Below are 24,820 nucleotides of genomic sequence, written 5' to 3'. Positions count from 1 at the left end.
AATTATTTGCTATAAATTTCACCAACGACTTTCAAATACCAGGTATAGCACCACTAAAAAAAAAAATACTGCTCTGCATGGGTAAGGGCAGAATTGAATACTTTCTCTGAATGGAATTTCTTGGCACATTTTATAATTTTGTTTTCTATTTCATCCTGGGCCCCACAATTCATTATTTACTCAACAAATCCAGTGGTTTTCCAACTTTAGCATCCACCAGAATTACCTGGAAGACTTGTTAAAACATAGACCGCTGGGCCCATTTCCCAGAGTTTCTGATTCAGTAAGTCTGGGTGGGGGCTGGGAATTTGCATTTTCCACAGGTTTCCAGCAAACAGTGATGCTGCTGATCCAGGAACCACACGTTGAGAATCTTTGACAAAGTCGTTTGTTCAAAAACACATTTATTAAGAACCTACCTGGTGCCTGGCACCAAAGTGAAAAAGAGAAACTGGACATTATTTTATATAATATAAGAGCGAATGTCTACTGAGCACTCTGCTATGACTTTGTTATGATCTGATTTACTCCTTTAGGACAATTTACAAATTAGGTATTGTTCCCCTATTTGACAGAGGAGAGTACCACAACTGTAACCTGCTCAAAGTCATATGGACAGGTTTCTGAACTAGGATTTGAACACCTGTCTATTGTATGCCAAGCAGTGCCAGCAGGCACCATGCAATATGCTAGGCTACTCCTGTAACAGTGAAGAGCTCACATACAATATTATAGTCGGTGTTTGGCGATTTAAAAAATAATAATAATAATATTCAGAGAGGTTAAATTACTTATCCAAAGTTATTCAGCTACGAAGTATCTTAAAATGTAATGTCAGTTTGTCTGATGCATAAACACCATTTCTCCTTAATTTATCTCTAGGTCTAGATCAATCTTAATCAGAGCCAGAAAAAATATATATATGAGCCCCAGTTCACTAGAGCAAGCTGAGAATGGATGGTTTAGTCTAATGTCTTAGTTAACTAAGACATCTCTCTTGTGTTAACTTTCTATCTAATAGTTATCAGTTCACTTTCCACCCTAAAATCAGCACAGCTTAAAGTAAGATTTCCCTCATGATTCAGGACCAGGAAACCACACAACCATCATTAAGAACAGCATTTCTTGCTGAGAAATATCCAAGTGGGTGCAGAAGACACAGAAGATTGGATTGAATGTGTAGGGAGCCCAGAATTCCTGCGGACAAATTAAACTGTAATCTAATCACTTACCTTCCCTGGAATCAGAATGGAAAAAGGGCCCCCAACTGAGACCAATCAAATGATTCAGTTTAGTTGGGTTCTAGTTAATCAAGTTTATAAGGAGCTGATAGAATTCAGTAAAAGTGACTGCTGATCTCCTTTTATGACTTGGTAAGTTGCAAAGAATGAAGCTTTCCCTGACTCCTGTGTACTGCTGTGTTACCCAGTCATCAGGGAGAGAAATGAGCTGTATAATTACCTTTTGAGACATGAATCATCCTTGCTCTGAGGGTCCAGACCTGTTTGACTCTATAAAAGCAGCTCAAGGTCGAAGTGCAAATGTGCACTGTCTGCGGTCCCCGAGGCTGATATAATTACCAAGCTACCTTGAGGAGATGAAGGTGCTCCCTGCATCAGGCCTCGCTCTCCTCCTCATCTCGGCTTTGAACTTTTCCTCTGCAGCCCCCTCCCTATTTGCAGCCACCCCCAGGACCTCAAGGAACAACTACCACCTCGCACAGGTTTGTGAATCTTTGCAGAATTCCCTCTTCCTTTTCCTACCCCAGGAGACTAACAGAGTATAGCAAGAAAAATGAGGAGGGAAATCTGTTATTGTTCTAAAATCTGTAATAATAAAAGTGTAATATGCTAATTAGACCAGATGGCCAAACAGTGGGATGACTGTCCAGATGGCCTTCCGGACAAAGCTGGGGCTGCGAGGGCCAAGCCTCTTGCACGAATTTCGTGCATCAGGCCTCTAGTCTTCTTATAAGTCCATTGAAGTCCACTAGATGCTATCTGCTGTGAAACTAAGACTGATGGCTGGTGCACGTTAAGTGTACGTTTGTATGACTAAATAAATAAGTGGATAGATCATGTACCTAGTAACCTTGCTTCTTACAGAATTTGAAGTGGTTTGCAAAACTATGTGCCATACAAAAAGACCAAAGAAGTATTTGAGAAATAATGTATGAGGAAAATAAAGGAAAAATTGACATGTACAGTTGGCATATAGTAAATAGGCTCCCTGGCAGTCCGCTTATACTCAGGGAAAACTTGGTCAAAATCTGAAGTGAACTGAGTTTTTCCTGGGTACCTACCTGCTTCTCATTTGATGGTCTTTCCTCTCTAAAGCATATTTCCCATTTGCTTACATTTTCTATATTTCCCATTTCAAAATCTCTCCCAAATGACTATTGAGATGGATCTGATACAAATAATCTCTATTGGAATTTTTGCAGACTACTGTAAATCCATATGATAACATGTGCAGGGGTGGGCAAAAATAGGCTTACAGCTGTTTGTATAGAAAAAGACATCCGGGTTCAATTATTGCAATAGCTTTATTAACTCAAAAGAATGTCACAAGACAACTATAGACCTACTTTCGCCCACCCCTGTGTCTAAGTATTTTTGTTGTTGTTGTTGTTGTTGTTGTTGTTGTTGTTTTGCATTTAATAGGGAGGTGGCAATCTTTTTTTTTCTTTTTCTTTTTTAAACATATTTTATTGATTTTTTTTTACAGAGAGGAAGGGAGAGGGATATAGAGTTAGAAACATCAATGAGAGAGAAATATTGATCAGCTGCCTCCTGCACACACACACACACACACACACACACACACACACCGGGGATGCCCCCACAACCAAGGTACATGCCCTTGACTGGAATCAAACCTGGGACCCTTCAGTCCGCAGGCTGATGCTCTATCCACTGAGCCAAACTGGTCAGGGCAAAGGTGGCAATCTTTAACCTAAAAAAACAAGTTTCGTAGGATGGAATTCGAACAGTAATCACAGGTGTGTGGATGAGATGTTTTTGCACCAGAGCCTCTCTTTTAAGAATCTAAGTGACAGCACATCTGTGATTACCAAGCCTGCCCCCGGGTGCTCTCCTCTCTGCCAGGCTGCACCTCTGTACCACCTGTGGAGCTGCCCTCAGAACCAGTTTTCACCTACAGGCACATCAGCTTGTTTCTACTGACTGTTTACACCACTCATCCATTCTGACTGGTCAGGACCCCTGCCAACTAGTCATTAAACATTTTGAATATCAATCACAAATAATACAGTGAATGGCAAGTACAGGCCCGTTGAGTTAAACTTCCTTTGTCTTGAGTCCACTTTTGGAATCCTTTGATTCAAAATATAATAACAACATCTCAAATCCTGGAGTCTATTTTTAAAATGCATTTCATCGGTGCTGCCTAGCTTTGGGTCCCCTTCTCCCCAAATGTGGTTTTGCCTCGCCCAGCCTCATGCCGCTCTGATTCAGAAACAGTGGAGACTTGGTGACCCCAGAAGGAGGAGCACACCGCGGCCCCACGGCGCTGAGGTGGATGGAGACTGTGATGCTAGGACAGGTCCAGACAAACTATGGTCGTCGGAGATACTGGCCACACCTGTTCACTTACCTGCCGTCTATTACTCTTTTGTTCCGCTATGGAATGTGGTGGCAAAACTAAAAATATTAACTTTCAGCTGTTTAGAGAGAAAAAATTAGTTGACCTAAAAAAATTAGCAGTTTGCAACAGAAGAAGACTAGGACATTTGGGAAAAGCCATGCTTGCAGGAGCATTTGGGAAATTTAGGTGGCCAGGCAATACTGGGGGTTTTTAGTGATCCCTTACTTTTTTTCTCCAAAATAAGCCAGGCTCAGTCAGTTTTCCTAATGGCATACCCTCAGAAAGACCTTCGACCATGGACCAACAAAGCTTGTCAACACCTTGCCACCTGGCAAACAACACCTTCTGCTGCCCGCAAAACCGCTCGTCATGAACTCTGAGCAAAAACAGGTATCACTCTTTCATCCTTAGAATGATCCCTGCAAACCTCTAATGTGGGTCCCAGTGACTAAAACAAAAATTAATGCCCCACCTTCTGGCTTACAGAATCATGTAACAACTTTGACAGCCTTAAAATACAACAAATAAAACAGCATGAAAAAAAAAATGATATATTGACTGCTTACTGTGTGCTACATGCCAGGGTCAGTCCTAAGTTTTGGATAAACATCAATGAACAAAACAAGTAATGTCCCTGTTCTGACGGTGCTTACTTGGTGATGACAGAGGGCATGGGAAGGTGCTGGGGGAAATAAACACATAGTCCATTATTTCAAAAAGTGATGTGATATTGGAATGTTTGCAAAGACTACGTGTGACTCAAAGTGACTGGGAAAAAATTAACCAGGTTGACAGAGAGTGACTGGGACAGTGGGGCACATTCACCTGGGTTATCCAGGAAGGCTTCCCCTAAGAAGTGGCCTTTGAGATGATCCTGCACTATGTGAAAGAGCCAATCCCATGATCTGGAGGCAGAACAATCCAGGCAGAGGAAACAGCAAGTGCAGCAGCTTGGGGAGTGAAGGAGCATCAGGCCAGTGTGGCAAGAGCTGACAGACCACAGGAAGAAGTCATTGGCTCAGTCGCAGAGACAGGCAAGGCCAGTGGATCACCTGGGGCCCGGGAGCCCACAGCAGGATAAACAGATTCCACACTGCTCTCTTCCATTTGATCCCTCACAGGGAGAGAACAAGTGGTTTCTTGGGCCTAGAAACACAGATAGGCAACATTTCTAAATACCATCTGCTGTTTCTCAAACCCACAAACACAGAAATCTATGATTGAAAAGATGAGCAGGATTTTAGTTGATGTATTTAATGTCCACTTATACCCTTTAAATTCTGATCTGCTGATGAACAGAAAGGCTTCAAAAATGATGGATGATGATGGATTACTTAGTCTTAATCAGGGTTTTATTCTTTTTGTTTTTTTTCTTTAAATAGTGATATCAATACAACATTTAAAGCAGTTTGTTAAATTTTCCTTAAACATAATATAAATTTTTATTATCACATTATTATGGACTCATCATTAAAGAAAATAAAAAGTAAAAATAAAAACCTCCTAAATATAACTTATTAAATTTGGGTTTCTTTTCTACCATTTTACTCTCTATTCATGGAGATATTTTTAATTGCTATTATATTTGGTTCCTACCTTTCTCAGTAATTATGTCATAAGAAAATATTTATTTTTATACTATCTTCATGAACATTATTTTGAAGAGTTACACATATTCCAGTAGACAGGGGTAGCAAAAGTAGGTTTACAGTTGTGAGTACACAAAGCAGAGTTAATAAAGCTATTGTAACAATCATAATGCATGTCTTTTTCCATATGAACAACTGAGAACCTACTTTTGTGCACTCCTATATAAGTGAATTTTAATTTAATAATTTATTTTATTGGACACATAAATTATTTCCATATGAATGTTTCTATGAACATCTTTGTGCATCAGCCTAATCTAAAGGATTACTTTTTCAGGATGGATTTCCAGAAGTGGATTCATTAGTAAAATATTATATATAGCTCTAATCAGTTTGGCTCAGTGGTAGAGCGTCGGCCTATGGACTGAGAGGTCCCAAGTTCTATTCAGGTCAAGGGCATGTACCTTGGTTGTGGGCACATCACCAGTAGGGGGTGTGCAGGAGGCAGCTAATCGATGTTTTTCTCTCATAGATGTTTCTAATTCTCTATCCCTCTCCCTTCCTCTCTGTAAAAAAATCAATAAAATATATATTTAAAAAAATATATTATATATATACTATAGGCCTGATACACAAAATTCGTGCAAGGGGCTTGGCCCTCAGGGCCCCACGGCCTCCCCCTGAATCCCACCCACTGGTTATTCTGGAAGGTCATTCTGCATATTAGCTCATTATTATATAGGATATATACATTTTTAAATATTTTGATACATTTAAAAACATTTTTTTTCTTTTTTTAATGTATTTTATTGATTTTTTACAGAGAGGAAGAGAGAGGGATAGAGAGCTAGAAATATCGAAAAGAGAGAAATATTGACCAGCTGCCTCCTGCACGCCCCCTACCCCTACCCCCCCACTGGGGATGTGCCCATAGCCAAGGTACATGCCTTTGACTGGAATCAAACCTGGGACCTTTCAGTCCGCAGACCGACGCTCTATCCACTGAGCCAAACCGGTTTTGGCTAAAAGCATTTTTCAATGGCCAAAATGACTCTGTGATTAGATCAGAGAGTCTCAGGCTCGATTCCCAGTCAAGGGCACATTCTTGGGTTGTGGGTTCAATCCTGGACCCAGGTCAGGTCATATCCAGGAAGCAATCAATTGATGTGTCTCTCTCACATGGATGTTTCTCTTTCTCTCTCTCTCTCTCCTCCCTTCCATTTTTTCTAGAAATCAATGGAAAAAGTATCCTCCCACCTCAGGTGAGGATTAAAAATATGTATTTTTTAAAAACTACTTTCATAATGAGGATCTCATTGTATCCTCACACTACTGTGTTCAGTAGAACAGATACCAACCCTATCTTATAGATGAGAAAGCTGAAATCAAAAGAATTTAAAAGAATTTCTGAAAATCTAGGGGAAATTCTATTAGGATTCATCACACAGCATCAAAAGTTCTCACAACTCCATTTCTGTGACTTAGCCAAAGTGGAGAGAAATGTTGAAGAAACTGTATCTTGAACTTCACCTTGTGTTGAAGCACACTTAACTCTGAGTTTTAAACTTTTAATTCTCAGGAAGATCACTAAGAAAATGCAGTGAATGAGGATTAGGGGAGATCTGGGCCACTGGTTTGCTGGAACAGACTCTCTGGGACTCTGTTGTTTTTATTTCTCAAAGTTGAAAGAGAAGTGGAGACGGGACCACCTGAACCAATGAACCCTGTAATTTAACAGTGGGGGATGGGAAGGGAGGCGGGTGAATGGGAAGGTTCTGATGCATGCTGAGATCTTTGACCCAGGGTCACAATCAGGTGTTGAACCAACAGAGCACGAATGTTAGATTTAACACAAAACAATTCTAAGTGCACATCTATTTGCCTAATTTAACATTTTGGCCCTGAAAAGTATGCTAAAACCTTATTGATAATTTTGGCAAGAAATTTCCCTGAATGATTTAGGCTCTCAGAACATCGGATAATTCTTCAAAGAAGAACAGTACATAGCCATACAAGCCTACCTCGAGAAACAAGGAAAATCCCAAATAAACCATCTAACTTTACACCTAAAGGAATTAGAAAAAGAAGAATAAACAAAACTTAAGTAAATAGAATGGAACTAATTAAGGCCAGAGGAGAAATAGAAATTTTACAAAGAAACAATAGAAAAGATAAATGAAACCAAAAGCTGGTTCTTTGAAAAGATGAACAAAATCGGCAAACCTTCAAGCTAATCAAAACAAACAAACAAAAGAGCCCAAATAAATAAAATCATAAATGAATGAAAAACCACAACAGACACCACAGAAATTCAAGGAATCATTAAAGAATACTACAAACAATTATATGCCAACAAATTCGACAATCTAAAAAAGAATGGATAAATTTCTAGAAGCATACAACCTTCCAAGACAGACTGAAACTAGCAATGAAATTGAAGCGTAATCAAACTCCCGGCAAATAAAAGTCCAGGACCAGATGACTTCAAAGGTGAATTCTACCAAACATTTAAAGACGAATTCATACCTATCCTTCTTAAACTATTTCAGAACATGAAGAGGAAATTCCAACTCATTCTATGAAGCCAGTATTACCCTACAGGTATTACCCAAGGTCTAGTGTTACTTCACATGAATATATAATACTACCGTGTTTCCCCGAAAATAAGACATCCTCCGAAAATAAGACCTAGCGCATGGAAAGATAAGACATACCCTGAAAATAAGACCTAGCGCAACTTTGGGAGAAAAAAATTAATATAAGACACTGTCTTGTTTTTGGGGAAACAGGGTATATCTAACAAATCCCCTATTGTTAAACATTAATATTGCTACCGATGTTTTATTACTTACATGTAGGAATATGTATATTAACATGTAAATAAAAATATACATAATTTATGTAGATTATAAATAAGTGTACAGTTCATGGAATATACAAATAAATACTGTTTATAGGCAATAAAATACTTCATATATAATGTATAAATATAAAATTCCATATATAATACAAAATGTATATATAAATCTTTAGCTGTTCCTTGTTTATTTTCCTGAAATAAGTTGGATCAACAGCAGGTTCTGACTCTGAATTTGTGTGACTCTGCCTCTCTCACTTCATCTAAGCAGTTATAGAAAAGCATTTTGAATGACATATGAGAGGTTTAAGCCTTATGTGAAAGCTTTATAATGTACTAGAGGCCCTGTGCATGAAATTCCTGCACTGGGTAGGGGGTTGGAGATCCCTCGGCCCGGCCTGTGCCCTCTCACAGTCCAGGTCTCCTAGGGGGGATGTCTGCCCTCCAGCTTAGGCTCGATCCCCCCTAAGCCAGCAGTCAGACATCCCTTTCACAGTCCAGGGCTCTCACAGTCTGGGACCCCTCACTCCTTGCCACCCGTTTGCAGCAGAGGTCGGAGAGGCTCCTGCCACTGCCCCTGCTCTCACAGCCCTGAGCCTGGCTTCTGGCTGAGTGGCACTCCCCCTGTTGGAGTACACCGACCACCAGGGGGCAGCTCTGTCCCCTGATGATCAGTGTGCTGTCTGAGTGATGGGTCTTTCTGCCACCGCGGTTCCACAGTTCAATTGATTTCCATGTGAGGGTTTTATTATATAAGATGATTACTTTTACTTGTCTCAAGGAACAAAGAGCCTGTACCAGGAAACCTGCCCCACAGAAACAAGTTCAGCCCCACCCGCTGAACACACCCAAACTGATTAAAAGCCTCAGCAGAGAAACAGATCGAACCTCTACCTTTGCACAAGGTGAGAGGCTGGAGCACAAAAGCCTCTGAGAGTTCAAAACACTGGTGTCTTAGGAAAATATGATACCAATAACTGCTCGCCAGAGGACTAGGAGAGTCTGTTTCACAAATTGGACCCAGATGTCAGGGACTAATAAATGATTCATGGGTGGAAAATGTTCTTTTTCCTTCCATTATTTTTTTCTCTTACAATACCTATTCATTGTAGGGAAACTATAAAATGCAGGTGAGCAAAAATAATAAACAAATTAATCAATTAATTAAGTACTTAATTACCTAACATTCCCACTACCAAAATATAATTGTTGTTAGCAGTTTGGCACACTGCATATCTTTCTAAGCTTTATCTATGCAAATATATGTAAATTTCCCCCCAAAATGTCAATGTACTCTGCACACTATTGTTCATATATCCAGAAAATATTGCCTGAGCATGAGTGTACTCCCCACGACTGTGCTGTCGATGTGACAGCCTGCCTCTCCCTTTCAGGCATACCTTGACAAGTACTACACAAAGAAAGGAGGTCACCAGGTTGGTGAGATGGTTGTGCGAGGAAGCAACTCCATAGTGAAGAAGATTAAGGAGCTACAAGCCTTCTTTGGCCTTCAAGTCACGGGGAAGTTGGACCGGTCCACAATGGACATGATCAAGAGGCCTCGCTGCGGAGTCCCTGACGTGGCAAACTACCGCCTCTTCCCAGGTGAACCCAAATGGAAAAAAAATACCTTGACCTACAGGTAATGAGACCTGAGTCTTCCCAAATTCAGACAGAAATGCTTCTCTCGTTTTCCTTCTTTTCTTTTAAAAAATCTTCCTTCTGTTCTGTATAAATATCGTGACTCATCACAACCACAAGAAAGAATGTCTAGGTCCGAACTTTAGACAATGACAATGCAGAATTCACTAGAAAATGAGATTTCAGAGTGACTGTAATTGCTGTCCATCTTAGGTATTACAATCTTACCAGTTAGAGACAACACATTTATCTTTAAAGAAAAATAATCTAGTCTAGGGTTTAATAACCTGACAGTATCTACCCATGTCCTTAAACAACCTGTTCAATCAGAAGGATATTATATAACTCACCTATCGATAAATTAATTGTTTTCATGGATTGAAAAAGTCAGTTATTGATGACTTATTAACTACCTACCATAGGCATTCAATTTTGGAAATAATTTGTCCTTTGTGGGCCCTTAGCCCCAGGTTCCTCTCCCCCCCCCCCATACCCCTCCCCCTCCATCTCCATATTCACTGTCACCCTCTAGCCTCCTCCTGCCCAGAGCAAGGATTCTATGTAGTCCGAGGGGACAAGCCTGCATTCCCCCTGTGCCCTAGGTCATCACATAGAATTCCATCCCAGCAGCCTGGTCCCACTTCTGGGGTCAGCGCAGGCTTCCCTCGAAGGGCCGCTGGAGGGATCACGGTGGTGCCCATCCCTCCGCCTGGGAGTGGGGTGGTAAGTAGGCAGTCTGCCAGTGGACCTATGGACCTCTTGCGTGCCAGACAAGAGGCGGCGTGGACACAGGGCAGCTCCTGTTTCTATTTTTGCCAAAGACCTCTCAAACGTAGAGGTTTTCCAAGTAGAAAAACAGACCAAGTAAATAGCCGCAGGGAGTGGAATGGCCTGGTGATGGAGCGGCAGTGCAGTAGGCAGGGCGTGCGGAGGATAGAGATACAGGAAGAGCAGTGGGGGAAAGGGAGGATGGGGCAGTGGAGGGCGCTAGAACAGGAGGCTAAGCAGTTTGGACTTTAATCCAGGGCTCTGGAGAGCCAGACCAGGGTCAGGATCAGATTTCCTGGTCTGGAGGAGCACATCTGGCGGATTTCTGGGCCTGGAGAAAGGCTGGGCTGTTAAAACAGTGGCAGCGGTGGTAGTGAACTGCTAACAGCTCACCACAGCCAATCCTGGCATTGTCTGCAGTGTTGCAGCCAGTTGTTAAGTTTCCAAGAATTTTGTGAGCTGGTTGCTAAACCGAGCCATTATTAAAAACTAAGTTATACAATCTTACAATTAAATAAATTACATTAAAAACAGAGGCAAAAACGCGACATTGTTTTTTAACTATTATACTACATTTACCTATGTTCACGAAGTCATCAACACCTATTCATTTGTATGGGGAAACTGAAGTGCCAGTTGCTCAACTCTTCCCAATTTTATGCTCCGTGGTGGCAAGTTGGTAGCTAGAAATCAACCATCGTGAGAGTGTTTAGAATATGGAAATCTGCAAACCCTGCAAATCAAGGTTTCTCAACTGAGAGCTAGTTGTTGAACTGAATCAGAACCCCTGTTAGTTCCCCTGATAAAATGCGGGTCCAAACAAGGCCACTTCTTAGCTGCTATGAGCTCTGAGTCCATAAGGTGGAGCTCTGAACACAATTATTAGCATTGGCTTCAGCTTAAGACACATACAAAAATCAAAGCATTTGTTCCCCTTTTGGGAAACAACCCATAAGTGATTATGAGATTATTAGGATAAGACAGGGAAATTTTATATAAACCCGTGGAATCTTTTCCTTCATTTTCTTGAACTGTATCATAGAATTTTAGTCTGTGAATATGCACAGCAAAACAAGGGGCATAGATCAGGATAATTAAAGGCTCGGAGAAGTGTAATATTCTTGTGATAAGTTGGACAGTCTCAAAAGGGCCTCAACACTCCCACTGCCCATTCACACTTGAACAACTCCCTTCCCCATCACGGAAGACCTAGTACTCTGTCTATATAGCTACTGGATCCTAGAATAACTTCTTACAACAGAGGATTTTAAAAGTCAAAATATATCAGTGCTTGTGTGTATAAGCTATGAAGTCAGATAGAACTGGGATCAAATCCTGATGAATCATAAAATATTGATTATTATGATTAACTCTTAAGGTGTGAAAATTTTCTGCTGTGTGTTTTTAAAAAAGTGCTTCTTCTTCTTCTTATTATTATTATTATTATTATTATTATTATTACTAGACCTTGGGCCAGGATTTTTCTTGTTCTCCTTCTTTCTTTGTCTCTGTCTTCTCCAGCCCTGCACACAGTTTGCTCAAAGATATGGTTGACTTGTCCTTACTGTAAGGAAATGCAAGGTGCTAACTAAACAGAATTGTGATAAACCACTGAGTCTTGTTATACAGGGGTCTTGGCCTATTGTGAATGCACAAAATGGTCCCTTTAAGGGTCCTTCTGGTTTCCCCTCTCCGGTGCTGCGTTGAGCTATTCCCCATCCCTGGACTCCATGAGGCACGGCCCCTTCTTTTTGGGCCTCCAGGATCACCTCTGAAGGTTTCTGGTTGATATTTCACCACTTGCATCAGAATAACCTAGGACACTTGCAAAATTGCAGATTTCTGGATCACACCTGTATAATTTAAAAATCTCCCTTGGTAGTTATCATAGGTCCTAAAATTTGAGAACCACCAAATAGGCCCTAAAAACCATTAACTTTTATTCATCAGTTCATCCATTTATCAAGTATATTTGCTAAATACCTACTGTGTGCAAGGCACAGGACTAAAAGCTGGAGAAAGAGAGGCAGTAGGCTCAGCCCTGCTCTCGGCTGTCTGTCTCTTACAGAACCAGCTTCTCATTCTGCATCTGAATGCCATCCCAGCAAGGCCCCTTCACCAGCCCTCCCATTGAATGCTGCCAGAAACCAACCCCCCACTCCCACCCCACCCCGCTCCAGGGCAGCCTGTGTTAGAAAACCAACTGTCTCTTTCTACAACTGTTTGTTCCACCCTCCCCACCCCCTACATTCCCCCCAAAAAAACTCCTTAATTTTGTGCCTGCAGATGTCACTGTCATACCAGGACTTGATGAAAGACTCAAGCCTTTTCCAGTTCTAGAGAGCACTTCCTCTTTTAAAATGTATTATTTAAATATTCCCCCCAAGGCCCTGGGGGAATCCTGATGGCCTTTGAATGGAAGTTTGCAAAACTTTCCAACTCCACATTTTTATTTTTTACAATTGAAAATTCTCAGTCGTCCCTTAGGGGAAAAAAGGAGCTCTTCTCAATTAAAACCACATCAGGGAAAATGGACTTCTTGGTACTTGTCATGTTTCACAAAGTGTTATTCTTCAAAATGAGAGAAAATATAGTAATAATGAAAGGCAAACTCTTTCAGCACCAGATTATCTCAACTCTTCACTTTATTTTTCTTATTGTTTAATGTTTCAGTACTTTAACAAATATGAAAACAAAATAAGAATTATTGTATTAAAGAACAAAACCTACATTGTAAATCTATGTTCAATATTTAAATTTTTAATACAGACAATATAATTTTTGACTTCTTCACACAGGAGCATTTACTGAAAGAAAAACATGTTCCTTCTATTTCACAGAATATCCAAATACACGTCTTCCATGACTTCTGCTGAGGTAGACAAGGCTGTGGAGATGGCTTTGCAGGCCTGGAGCAGCGCTGTTCCTCTGAACTTTGTGAAAATCAATTCAGGAGAAGCAGATATCATGATATCTTTTGAAACAGGAGGTACTGTGGTGCTTCTTGGTTTTTTTTTTTTTTTTTTTTTTTTTTTTTTTTTTGTCTACTAATCCAAAGGAGAAATGTCCCAATACTCTTCCTTCTACAATACTTAATCCAAGTGATCAGCACAATCCTTCTTCACGCAGGAGGGTGATGGGCAGGGGCCAAGATCACAGCAAAGTCTTGATCTTCAGCTGGCGAGAGAATAGAGCCAGAGGAGTTCTCAGCATTTCTCATCTTTATTAGACTGAGCTGTAGAATGGACTCCGTGTAACATGTTTTTATTATGGTTTTGCCCCATTAGGAACAAAGAATGTCAGATTTAGCTTTTCCATTGGTTGTGGGGGGAAGGGAGGAATGACCTATACCATCCCCGTGATGGTGTTCATTGCTTCGTATCCCCTTCCACATTAGTGACGAATCTCCCACCCTGAATTCTCACTGAAGGAGATAAATGTTTCAGTGGCCCTGACAGTAACATTTATTTCCTGCAGGGGGTAAGAGAGTGGAATTGCTGTCTGAGCCCCACTTATGGAATCAGCAGGCCTGCCTCCTATTTGCCTGCTTCTACATCCCTACTCACCCTGGTTAACAGTAGAGGCATAACTTTGCACAGAGATTGATGGAGCTCTCTGAGCCCTTTTCAAAAGGAACCTTATCTAGTTAGTAGACAACGTGCTAGAAATAAGGCGAGCCCCCCAAGTCAGGGGTTCTGGTAGAACACAAAACACTCAGGACCCAGGCAGAAAGTAAACATATTTACTTCTACGTAGAAGGGTGCGCATCCATGGTCTGGAAGTGTGTGCACACCAAGCAGACCCTGATGCACGTGACTTGTCCTTTGCTCTTGATTGGAGCTCAGGTGCATAGTCTTTAGCGATTGGCTAATTCAAAGGGCAGCCCCCAGGAGAGATGCAAACCATGCGGCCAACATGGCAGCTGCCAAGTCACATGGTCCAAAATGGCGGCTGTCTAAACTGTTCTTTGACAGAAAAGATGACTTGTTTATTCTCACAAAAGGAAAGGCCATGAAATTACTTTCTCTCTTTATCGTCCTTATAAGCAAGCTTCCTTAGAGGCAAGGTAAGTCATCTCCCCTGCCTCCTACCCGCCAAGAATAACATTTCTAAGTGTTTCTTTTATTTCAAGTCTTGATCTTAATTTTAATCTGACGTCACTGGGAACCCTGCTTGGAACTAGGAGAGAGAAGATCCAGCAAGTGTTGCCTGAGCACAAGCCCTTTAGAGACGGTCATGGTGGGTCCCGCTCCCAGAGGACCAAGGCCACCCCAGTAGAGAGGCAGGACAGTGTGGCTAGGGCAGCTTGGGGTGATGGCATTAGCATCTTTCATGCTTGAACCCTGTCCCCTAAAACGCAACCTGAGACTAGAGTCTGTGCTGCCACTTCATTAGGGGCCTCAGGTCATACAACCTACAGTGCATCTAAACCTGGGAAATGACACACCAGATCTTTGTGTTGTTGTTTTTGTTTGTTTGTGTGTTGTTTTCAAGTTTTACTTTTTTATAACTTAGTTTTTATTGTCGACACTATTACAGATGTCCCTATTTATTCCTTTGCCCATCTCTGCCAACCCCACTTCCTCTCCCTTTGACTATCACCACTCTGGTGTCTGTACCAACAGGGTGTGCATATCTGTTGTGTGTTTTTTGTTGTTTGATTTTTTTTTTTGTCTAAAGTTTTATACATGTCTCCTTTTTCCTTGATTGACCCCCCCATATCTGTTGTTTTTTTAATAAAATGTTGTATCATCACTAAAATCCTGATAAATGTTAAAACACAGCTTCTATACTATCCTCCTTTTATTCTTCCTCCTTTTCTGTTCAGTTTGTAAAGAAGTGCTCATTAATATAGATAATAAAACAAAAATATATGAAGCTTTAAAAGTTAGGATTTTAAAAATACTGTTATTACTTTCATGAGTTTTACACATGAAAGTCTATCAAAATTACAGAGAAATTTTTGGCACTTCCTTAAATTGCATTGTATTGTGTTGTGCTATTCAAACAGAAAGCACACACATGTTCAATTTGCTGTTATTGTCTTAGCTAAATCATATGCTGAAAGCTGCACTCTACCAACACACTCACATCCCAACCAGTGAAAAAGATCACAGTCAAATGACCGTCTGTGCTTTCTCCTTTTGTAATCTGTGGCATGGGTACAATTCACAGTCTGCCACGCATCAACTAATAGATATCACAGTAAAAACAATAACAGGAGAACAATTTTTTATTTGTAATGCTTACTATCTTTGAAATATAAAATAGTCTTTTAATTTTCCAACTAACAGGTTACTCATGGACACTGAACTTCTTATTTAAAAAAAATGAATATTGAAAATCCATTTGTATGAGAAGTGTCAGTGCTATTCAAAAAGTTGTCCTTTTAGGTACCCCCACCATTGCTAGATGGACTAAATGCTGTTGGCATTTCTCCCCGCTTGTTTAGATCATGGGGATTCCTACCCATTCGATGGGCCCCGCGGGACGCTAGCCCATGCATTTGCACCTGGAGAAGGCCTGGGAGGAGATACGCATTTCGACAATGCTGAGAAGTGGACTATGGGAATGAATGGTATATATGCACAATTCACCATAACCTGGAAAATATTGTACCTTCTTCTGGGCCTCCATCATGAAACCCTGAGGTTCAACGTCCCAGGCCACCCTTTAACTAGGGGGGCTGGCTAGGAAAAACAAGTAAGCCAAAAATCCAAAAGGAAAGACCCTCCCTCAGTTGTGCTGTAGACTTGTCTGGTCTCTGATTCAAAGCATATGATCTCAAGAAGCAGCCATCCCCTCCTCCACACACAGCTCTGTTTCTTCACCTCCATCGTATTTACTGGTTTTTTTTACTTGTACTTGGAAATAGGCTACATTCAGAAATGACCTGAGGGAGTCAGGACTCTCCTGAGAAGTAATGGGGATGGGGATAAAACTCCAGAACATCTGGAATTCTCCAGTGTGAAAAGTGTGAGGATAAAAAAAGAGAAGGCTGTAATAGCAGGGAACTAGAAAAACACCTGTGACCTATGTCTACATATTGTTGCCACTATTATCATTTTACCACTATTGGCTCTGATTAGACCCTTGTTTATCAACCTACCAAGCATTTTGACCATGCACAAAATGGGTTGATTTACATTTCCCTCATCCCCCACTCCAAAACCCTTCCTAGCCAAGGGAGAAAGATCTAGATGAAACTAAGCAAAGCTAAGTGCCAGGATAACCCACTAACCTCGGAATAATCCAGTAATGGAAAGAAAGTGAATTAACTGTAATTTGGGTGTAAATTTTCCTGTAAAGATAGAAGCTATTGAAAATAAAACCCTATGTTGATGCTGCTTTTTTCTCTCTCGTGTTGTCTAGGTTTCAATTTATTCACCGTTGCTGCTCACGAGTTTGGCCATGCACTGGGGCTGGCCCATTCCACAGACCCCTCAGCACTGATGTACCCAACGTATAAGTACCAGCATCCGTATGGCTTTCACCTCCCCAAGGATGACGTGAAAGGGATCCAGGCATTGTACGGTACAATCACTATACTTCTTTGACAACTAACTCTGAAAGTAACAAGCATTTGGTCTCCAACTTAGAGAAAATGTACTTTACCAGGATTTACCTGCAGAATTAAGATCAACTAGAGACCACAGCCCCAACTATGCCCTCTGGTGAAGAGCTTATTTACCAGAATGAATATTGCTTTGTTTTAAGATGTGCAATTAACTTTCATATCTTTCCTCCAGGGCATATGGTCCCACAATAACCATAAAAAATTCAATCATTTGTGTCTTCTGAATGTAGATCAGGATTTAGACTTTTGGAGAAGATGGATGTATTTTATAGTTTATTTATATGGTGCTTTTACCCATTTTCAGATAAGTAACCTTATTTTTCTAAAAACAAATAATTATGACGATAATAACTACATAGCTCAGTTGCACAGGCAATCTGCCATTTACAAAAACATGTCATGAGTCATCCCACACCATCCTCATGACCAGCCTGTGGGGTGTGAAGTGTTTCTCTCATTTGGTAGCTGAGGAAGCTGAGGCTTAAAGATAGTAAGTATCCCAAGATACTCAAAATTATCTCATGTTAACATTCTTTCAAATATAATAAAGGATTCCTAGAAACTCTATACCCAACTTCTTTAACAAAAGACAAAAACATTAGTTCACAAGAAGGAATCTTGATGCACTTTTAGACCTTGACACTTTTTCTTTAATGGCTAAAAGGCAGCAGAAAATTCTAGAAACTGATTTTCCCTTAAGCCTTGGAGCTGAGTTTTTGGACTTTACTTGTCCCCAGAGGCAATGACTCAGCTCATGCTTCTGTTGCTGGCAGATAGTCCCTCAGGAACAGCATGGAAGATAAAAACCACCAGCAGTCCTCCCAACGGGCGGGTCCAGCAGAAGATGCCTTTTCCCGCCATTTATTCTCTTATGTATACGGCAGGGGGTGTGGGGAAGTGTGTTGGTGAGAATAATAAATCCTGGCTGCTGAAATAAACACCTTCAGGAACTCAGGGGCCTAGTGCAATGCACAATAAAATGTATTTCTCACTCATGCAAAGACCAGTTCAGAGAGTATGACTGTTGGATAGCTCTTCTCCATGTAGTGACACAAATGGACAGCCCTCTTCTAGGTTCTATATCCTTTATTGCACAGTGCTTCACTTCTACCCGCAATGGATCAAAAGCTTGGGGGAAATTATTCTCTACCTAGATGTTTCTTGGCCTCCAAGTTACTCATATCAGAGATAATGCCTTTAAATAGCAAATTCCTTCAGTGTACATCAATGCACAAGAATTCTCCGTCTTTCCCGGGGTGCTTAAAAAAAAAATACTTATGCACAGTGTAAGATGCCCAGAAGTGGCTGGAAATAATATGAAAACACATAAGAACGTTATCATCTTATTGAGAACAAAGTACTTAATTACAAAGAAACCATCATTGGCAACTTTTAAAATTTCCAAGTTAGAGCACCTGTAGTTACGAAAGAAGTTGTGTCTAATAATAAAATAATAATAAAATAATAGCTGTCATTCTTTGAACCAAGCTCTGTACTGAGTCCTTTCAGGCATTCTTGAATTCTCACAGAAACCTGAAGTAGGTTTTATTGCACTGCCCGTTTTACTAATAAGGAAACGGAGGCTTCGAGAGGTTTGATTATTGGCACATTTTTCACACACTCGGTCACTAGTGAAGCTGGATGCAAACCAGGGTCTGCCTGCCATCGACAGACATGCCCTTTATCACCTTGTCAGATGCAGTGAGAGGGGGGTCTCTGGGGCAGAAGTGTACAGACTCGATTCCTAGTGCCATTTGACCAAGTCGCTTTGAATCCTAGGCCCTCGGAAAGCACTCCCAGGGAAGCCCACTGCGCCAAATGTCCCCCCTCATAATCCGTCCAACCCTGACCTCTGTGACTCCAGCTCATCCTTCGATGCGGTGACCATGCTGGGGAAGGAGCTCCTACTCTTCAGGGACCGGTAAGCCTTAAGTGCGCTTAAGACACGAGGTTGTCCTAGAAGTGTGGAAAAATCATGTAGAGCCCGGCCGGTGTGGCTCAATGGTCGGCCTAGGAACCCGGAGGTCACAGTTTGATTCCCAGTCAGGGCACATGTCTGGGTTGCAGGCTCCATCCCCTGTGTGGGGCATGCAAGAGGCAGCCAATCAATGATTCTCTCGCATTATTGATGCTTCTATCTCTCTCTTCCTCTCTGAAATCAATAAAAATATATTTTTAAAAATAATTTGTAAACTATTTTCACTCAACAACACCTTATTTTTCTATGTCAATGAATTTTCATTTTTATCTTTATTTTATATATTTATATAGGGTGGGGGGCAAAAGGAGGTATATAGTTGTGAGTATGCAAAATACAGTTTATTCTTGTACTATTATTTATTAATTATTGCATTCTTTTCCATACAGACAACTGTAAATCTACTTTGGCCCCTCTCTGTATATTATTCCAATCAATGGATATATTATTAGTTATTTAAGCAGTCCCATATTTATGAACATCTAGATTATTTCTAATTTTTTTTTAATTAAGAACAGTTTAAACTAAATCTTTAACAATGGATGGGCATCAACTTTTCAGAGGCAAAATAGAGCAGAGCCCAGGAGCCCAGGCTTAAGCATCAGGCTAAGTTGGTTTAAGTTCTGACCCTGGGCCAGTACTGTGCCAAACACATAGTGATCACAATATGTATTTAGGAGTGGGAATCAAAAATTATGTACACTGGATTGAGGCTTAGAAACTTGAGGTATTTTATTACTTATTTCTATTGATTTGTTTTTATTAAGGAATTGATTATTGACTTTTTTATTGACTATTATCCAAAGTAAAACTGAACAGAATTGGTAGGCATTGATTCAGGATGCAAGAGACAGAGCAGGAGGAACCTAGAACACCGTGCTCAGTAACGTTAGCTTCAAAGGGACAACATTGTCAAATTCTACATTCCCCAGAGGGGTGCATGTAAGCAGCACTCACTCACTGACAAAGAAATGAGGTGCTAGCCACCCTGTAGCATGGAGCTTATTCTTTTGAAAAATATCAGTGACTGTGGTAGGGACAAAGATACAGTGAAGTTAAAGATAATTCGCCTTTCCATGCAATTATAACTGTTTTTCTTTAAAAAGCATATATATATATATATATATATATATATATATATATATATATATATATACACACACACACACACACACACACACACACACACATATGTATATATAGGCCTCTATCAATCTATAAGCATTTAGCAATTCCCAATGACTATTTGAAGAAGATACATCTTTTGACAGTCTTGAGTACAAATACTGAGGGTGGAAACAGAATAGAAAGGGAGGCATAGACACAAGAGACATGTAGAAATGAGTGGTCAGGGAGGAATTGTGCGTGGTGTCCTAGCACTAGGCTTGCCATTAACTCACCCTGGGACCTTGAACCTCTCTTCCTCTGTTTTAAAATGAGGTGTTACCTGACATTAATAGTGACTGGAGTGTGCTCAGTACTTACTATCTAAACACTTTGTTATCAAGTCCTCACAACAGCCCTGGTGACGTATGAATTATTATTCTCTTCTTATAAGATACAGAAAGGATAAGCAACCTCTTTGAGCACACGTTGCTCGTGAGGGGTAGAACTGGGACCTGCACCTACACTGTCCCAGGGCAGAGCCTGTGCTCCTGACTGCCCTGCTCCACTGCCTCCTACCATGCAGAGAAAGAATCCCATGACTCTGTAGCTCTGATCCCTTACCAGCTGTCGCCAAAAGTCCCAAACCACTTGCTAAGCCTGGACCGAGAACAAAGAATTTTTTCAAGTCACAGCTACAATGGCAACCTGGGAGCTGTTATGAAAGAGCTCCTGTCTGTTCTCTCCCAACCACAAGCCTGGGATTTCCCATCACCAAGATTGTCTGATGATGAGAAATTTCAGGCGGTGGATGGAATAACCACATTATTTGTTTCCAAAGCAATATGGAATGCTGTACCTTGTAAAGTCACTGTGAGGTTGTTTCATATTCTCCATAGTATATGAAGGTACATTGCTACATTCAAATGTTCTGTTTGGAGAGAAATAAACTTCAGGTGTAACAAGTGGAAAGGCATATATATTTAATTGACATATGTTTATTCTTTATAATAATAGATGAAAAAATATTGAGACTATCTCAGATTTCCTGAAGCACTTAGGGAAGAGAAGAGATAAATGAATTACAGCCACACCAAAATGATATTTGCATCTCTCAGATATATTCTGAGTTTTAAGCAATATAATTTTAAGGATAAAATCAAGAATATCACCATCAACTAGAGGCATTGGAAGAGTAAAAGCATTTTAGAGATAAGAGAGCTAGACCCCCATCACCCAACCTAGCAGATTCTCCACTGTGTCCCTGGTCTTCTGACTCCCAGTCTGAGTCGGTCTTGTCACTTGTAAGGAAAAACTTCTTATTATGTAAGGAAACTACCAATAGATGCTCTAAAAAATGTGGACGAATGTAAGCCTTTTGACTTGATGAACTTGAGTTAGTAGGAAAGCATTCAGGGCTGCTCCTGGGGTCCTGGGCCCTTGCTGCTGTCGGCTAGCCAGCCAGCCACAGGAGGAGGCTGTTCTTAGTTCACCAAGTTTCCCAAAAATGTTTGATAGGCCTTTCCACATTCTGTTTTATTCCCCAAATAGGATTTATTATTATTATTTTTTTTAATCTGTCAATCACTCCTGTCACACTTTGATGTTACTACGTGTCTTAGAACAAGCAGAAATACAAGTTTAAGAGTATGCAAGTTCCCCAGGGGATCTAAGAGAAGGATGAATGAGAAAGACACTCAGGGAGGCACCACAGGACTAGCACAGTAATTTGCTGAGAACAATGGAGGAAAGAGTCAAAAGTAGGAGCATAATTCACATAAACATGGAGTCAAGATTTGTTGGGCACACAAAGAAAAACTCAATGTTAGATGTGCTGAATTTCAGATGATGACAATCCTAGTGGGGTTTTACAAAAATAAACTAGTGCTCAGAGGAGACCTGAAGGCTTCATAGGTTATGGAATCTCCACATGGAGAAGACAGTTAAAGAAAAAAAAAAATAATAAACTCCAATAATAATAATAATAATAATAATAATAACTGACATTGTATGATTACTTGTGTGATGTGTATTGTGCATTTAATCCACATTGTTATTATCTGGAATTTTAACCTAGGTCTACTTGACATCAGAGACAGAATCCTTGCAGTGGAGTCCCAAATAAATCAGAGAAAATAGGCTTTTTTTTTTTTTAATTAATAACAGTGGAAATGCTGCTGAGCATGCATTTGAAAATTTTATTGATAACAAGGGGGGTAAGTCAATAGTTGGAGGAGGCAGCAGGCTCAGATGAGGATTTATCAAGATGGGAAGTACCTGGACACATTCAGAGACATGAAAAGGAGCCAGTAGAAATAAAGAAATGCAAAGTGCCATGGGAAGGAAGAATAATAAACTCAGTAATCATTATTATTAGATAGTATGTTTGGAATCTAGCATTTCCCAGGATTCCATGGGCTTAAGGAAAGCCAGCCCAACTAGAGATGTGTCTTTTCTATGATGTTGCATCATTGAAAGTCAACAAGCATCACTGTATTGACTTAAACCAATTCTCTGTTGTGTGTTAAGAATTCAAAGAGGCAGAGGGTACGCTAAGATCCCTGACTCATTATTTCTTCTGAAGTCCCTCCTCTGGCTAAGAAGGGGGTCCTTTACATTTTCACAGGTTGTGGCTTGTAAATATGATTCCCCATCATCTTTTCAGATGGTTATAGACAGGTAATTTAAGGGCACCATTAAGAGCACCATGCACAGCTTCCTCTATTTTTAACCCGCAGCACTGTCTCACCATGGGTTTTCAATTTTATAAGCTGTATTTTGCTTGGGCTTATGAGATGCTGCATGATGGACTTCTTGGCCTCTATACTATTCTGATAGAAGCAAACCTGGTTAGTGAACCCCTCAGAAGGAAATGCTGCTCAGCCAGAGGTGGCAGTTTGTATTTCAAAGTTTTCAGTGACAGAAATGTTTTCTATCAGGAAGATACATATAGAAGGAAACTTGACTCTATTGGTAAACTCTAAGTTTATGTTTTATTTGTTATCAATTAATGAATATATAGAGCGAAAAACCTGTCTTTCTAAAGTATCTACAAATAATTGTAAGAGTACTCCAGAGTTTATAAAGCACTTCCATATGCATTATTTCAATTGATCCTTTCAAGTATTATCACAGATATTATCATTGCTCTCACTCTTATTTAACAGAAGGTACTTGAGTCTCAGAAAAATTAAGTGACTCTGATGATGAAACAAGGTTTCAAGCATCCCTTGGTTCTATCACTGCACCACATTGCCCAATGTCAGAGCAGAGGAGCAACAGTTCAATTGTGAGCATCAAAAAGATAGGAAGAAGAAAGCTACCTCTTCCCCCCTGAAACTAGGGAAAAGGATAACAGAGAACAGCGTCAAGGAGAGTAAAAGGTTGAAGAGGATGGAAAACCAAGGTGTCCATTCAGCTCGTGCTGAATTACCTTGACAGTCCAGCAAATCGGAGATGAAAGGCATCTCCTGAAAATGAGAGACTGGTGGGACAGGTTAGAGAGGTGGGAATAAAGATGGTTGGGTATCACAAAAAGGAACAGAGGTTTAACAAACATACATCAAGTCCCTAGATGTGCCAGGCACTGCTAAACCAATATTTAAAAGATGACTAATACATGGCCCTGCCCGCAAAGAGCACACAGGAATGGCATAGAGCAGCAAAGGGCCAGGTGACAGTTACAAATGGCCTAATCTCAAACTTCATGAAGTAGTTACTGTTCTTTCATGCAAAGGAATGAAAATTTCAGAGACTATGAAAATCAATGATCAAATAGGTTCTACTCAGCATTCTGAAACTGATATATTTCACCCACAAATATTTATTGAGCCCTGACTATATGCCAGGTATATAGTGTATATAGTGTTGGCTCCTGGGAACACAAAAATAAACAGTGAAGTTAAATATCTAATCTGCAGTTCCACAATATCAATAAGTTCCATTGTTTTGTCTTCTTTATCAAAGATCAGATTACAGACTATTGATACGTTTTGTTTATCTGTTTTCATTACCAGTTCAATATATCCTGCAGTTGTTCTTTTCCAAATAGCTCATGGATTTGGAGGTGTGGGGCTTATATTTTTTAAAATCCATTTACAGATGTATTAAGAGGTTATTTACTATACTATTATGTCAATTTTAATTTATTTGTTATTGTAATCTATAGCTCTAAGGTTGTAAATTCTCTGAATATGTGCTCTGCTGCTTTATTACCCACCAGACATAATGTTTTTTTCATTAATGTACTGAAAATTTTCATGACTATGGATTCCTCTGGAATTTGTGATACTTTAAGTGATGACTAGAGTTTATTCCTGCCTTATGCATATTATAATATGTCATAATAGTGCTTAAACCAGGGTTTCTCAACTTGGGTACTCCTGATACTTGTGTTGGGCTATCCTGTGCATTGTGGGATATTTAGCAGCATCTCTGGCTTCCAGTAGACTCCAATAGTCCTGCCCAGCCCCAGTTGTAACACCAAAATTGTCACCAGACAATTCTTCTGGATACCCAAACCTGTGCTCATCTTCATCTGGTGGTGAAGAAAAAGGACAAGAGAAAGTAGTCCCTCTTGCCTTCAGAAAAAGCTTGGCCTGATTGGTCAAATTATAAACAAAGAAAAACCAAAGATCACAGCCTGAGAATGAGCAGTAGATGAGATTATGTATGTGATGAAAATCAGGACAGCTAAAGTC

General features: G+C 40.2%; 1 protein-coding gene across 1 annotated transcript in view; it reads left to right on the top strand.

Annotated features, from left to right (window-relative positions):
- Positions 1-1,584: 1,584 nt before the first annotated feature.
- MMP20 (matrix metallopeptidase 20) overlaps positions 1,585-24,820 on the top strand; it is a 39,247-nt gene continuing 16,011 nt past the window's right edge. The window contains exons 1-6 of the mRNA XM_036427222.2: positions 1,585-1,723; positions 9,447-9,694; positions 13,302-13,450; positions 15,914-16,039; positions 16,834-16,995; positions 18,818-18,959. Coding sequence (XP_036283115.1) covers positions 1,598-1,723; positions 9,447-9,694; positions 13,302-13,450; positions 15,914-16,039; positions 16,834-16,995; positions 18,818-18,959 — 953 coding nt within the window. The 5' untranslated portion in view covers positions 1,585-1,597. The remainder of the gene's footprint in view (positions 1,724-9,446; positions 9,695-13,301; positions 13,451-15,913; positions 16,040-16,833; positions 16,996-18,817; positions 18,960-24,820) is intronic.

The sequence above is a fragment of the Pipistrellus kuhlii genome, unplaced genomic scaffold, assembly GCF_014108245.1.
Source record: "Pipistrellus kuhlii isolate mPipKuh1 unplaced genomic scaffold, mPipKuh1.p scaffold_m20_p_9, whole genome shotgun sequence".
Lineage (NCBI taxonomy): Eukaryota > Metazoa > Chordata > Mammalia > Chiroptera > Vespertilionidae > Pipistrellus > Pipistrellus kuhlii.
This window is presented reverse-complemented; position numbering and strand designations above follow the sequence as displayed.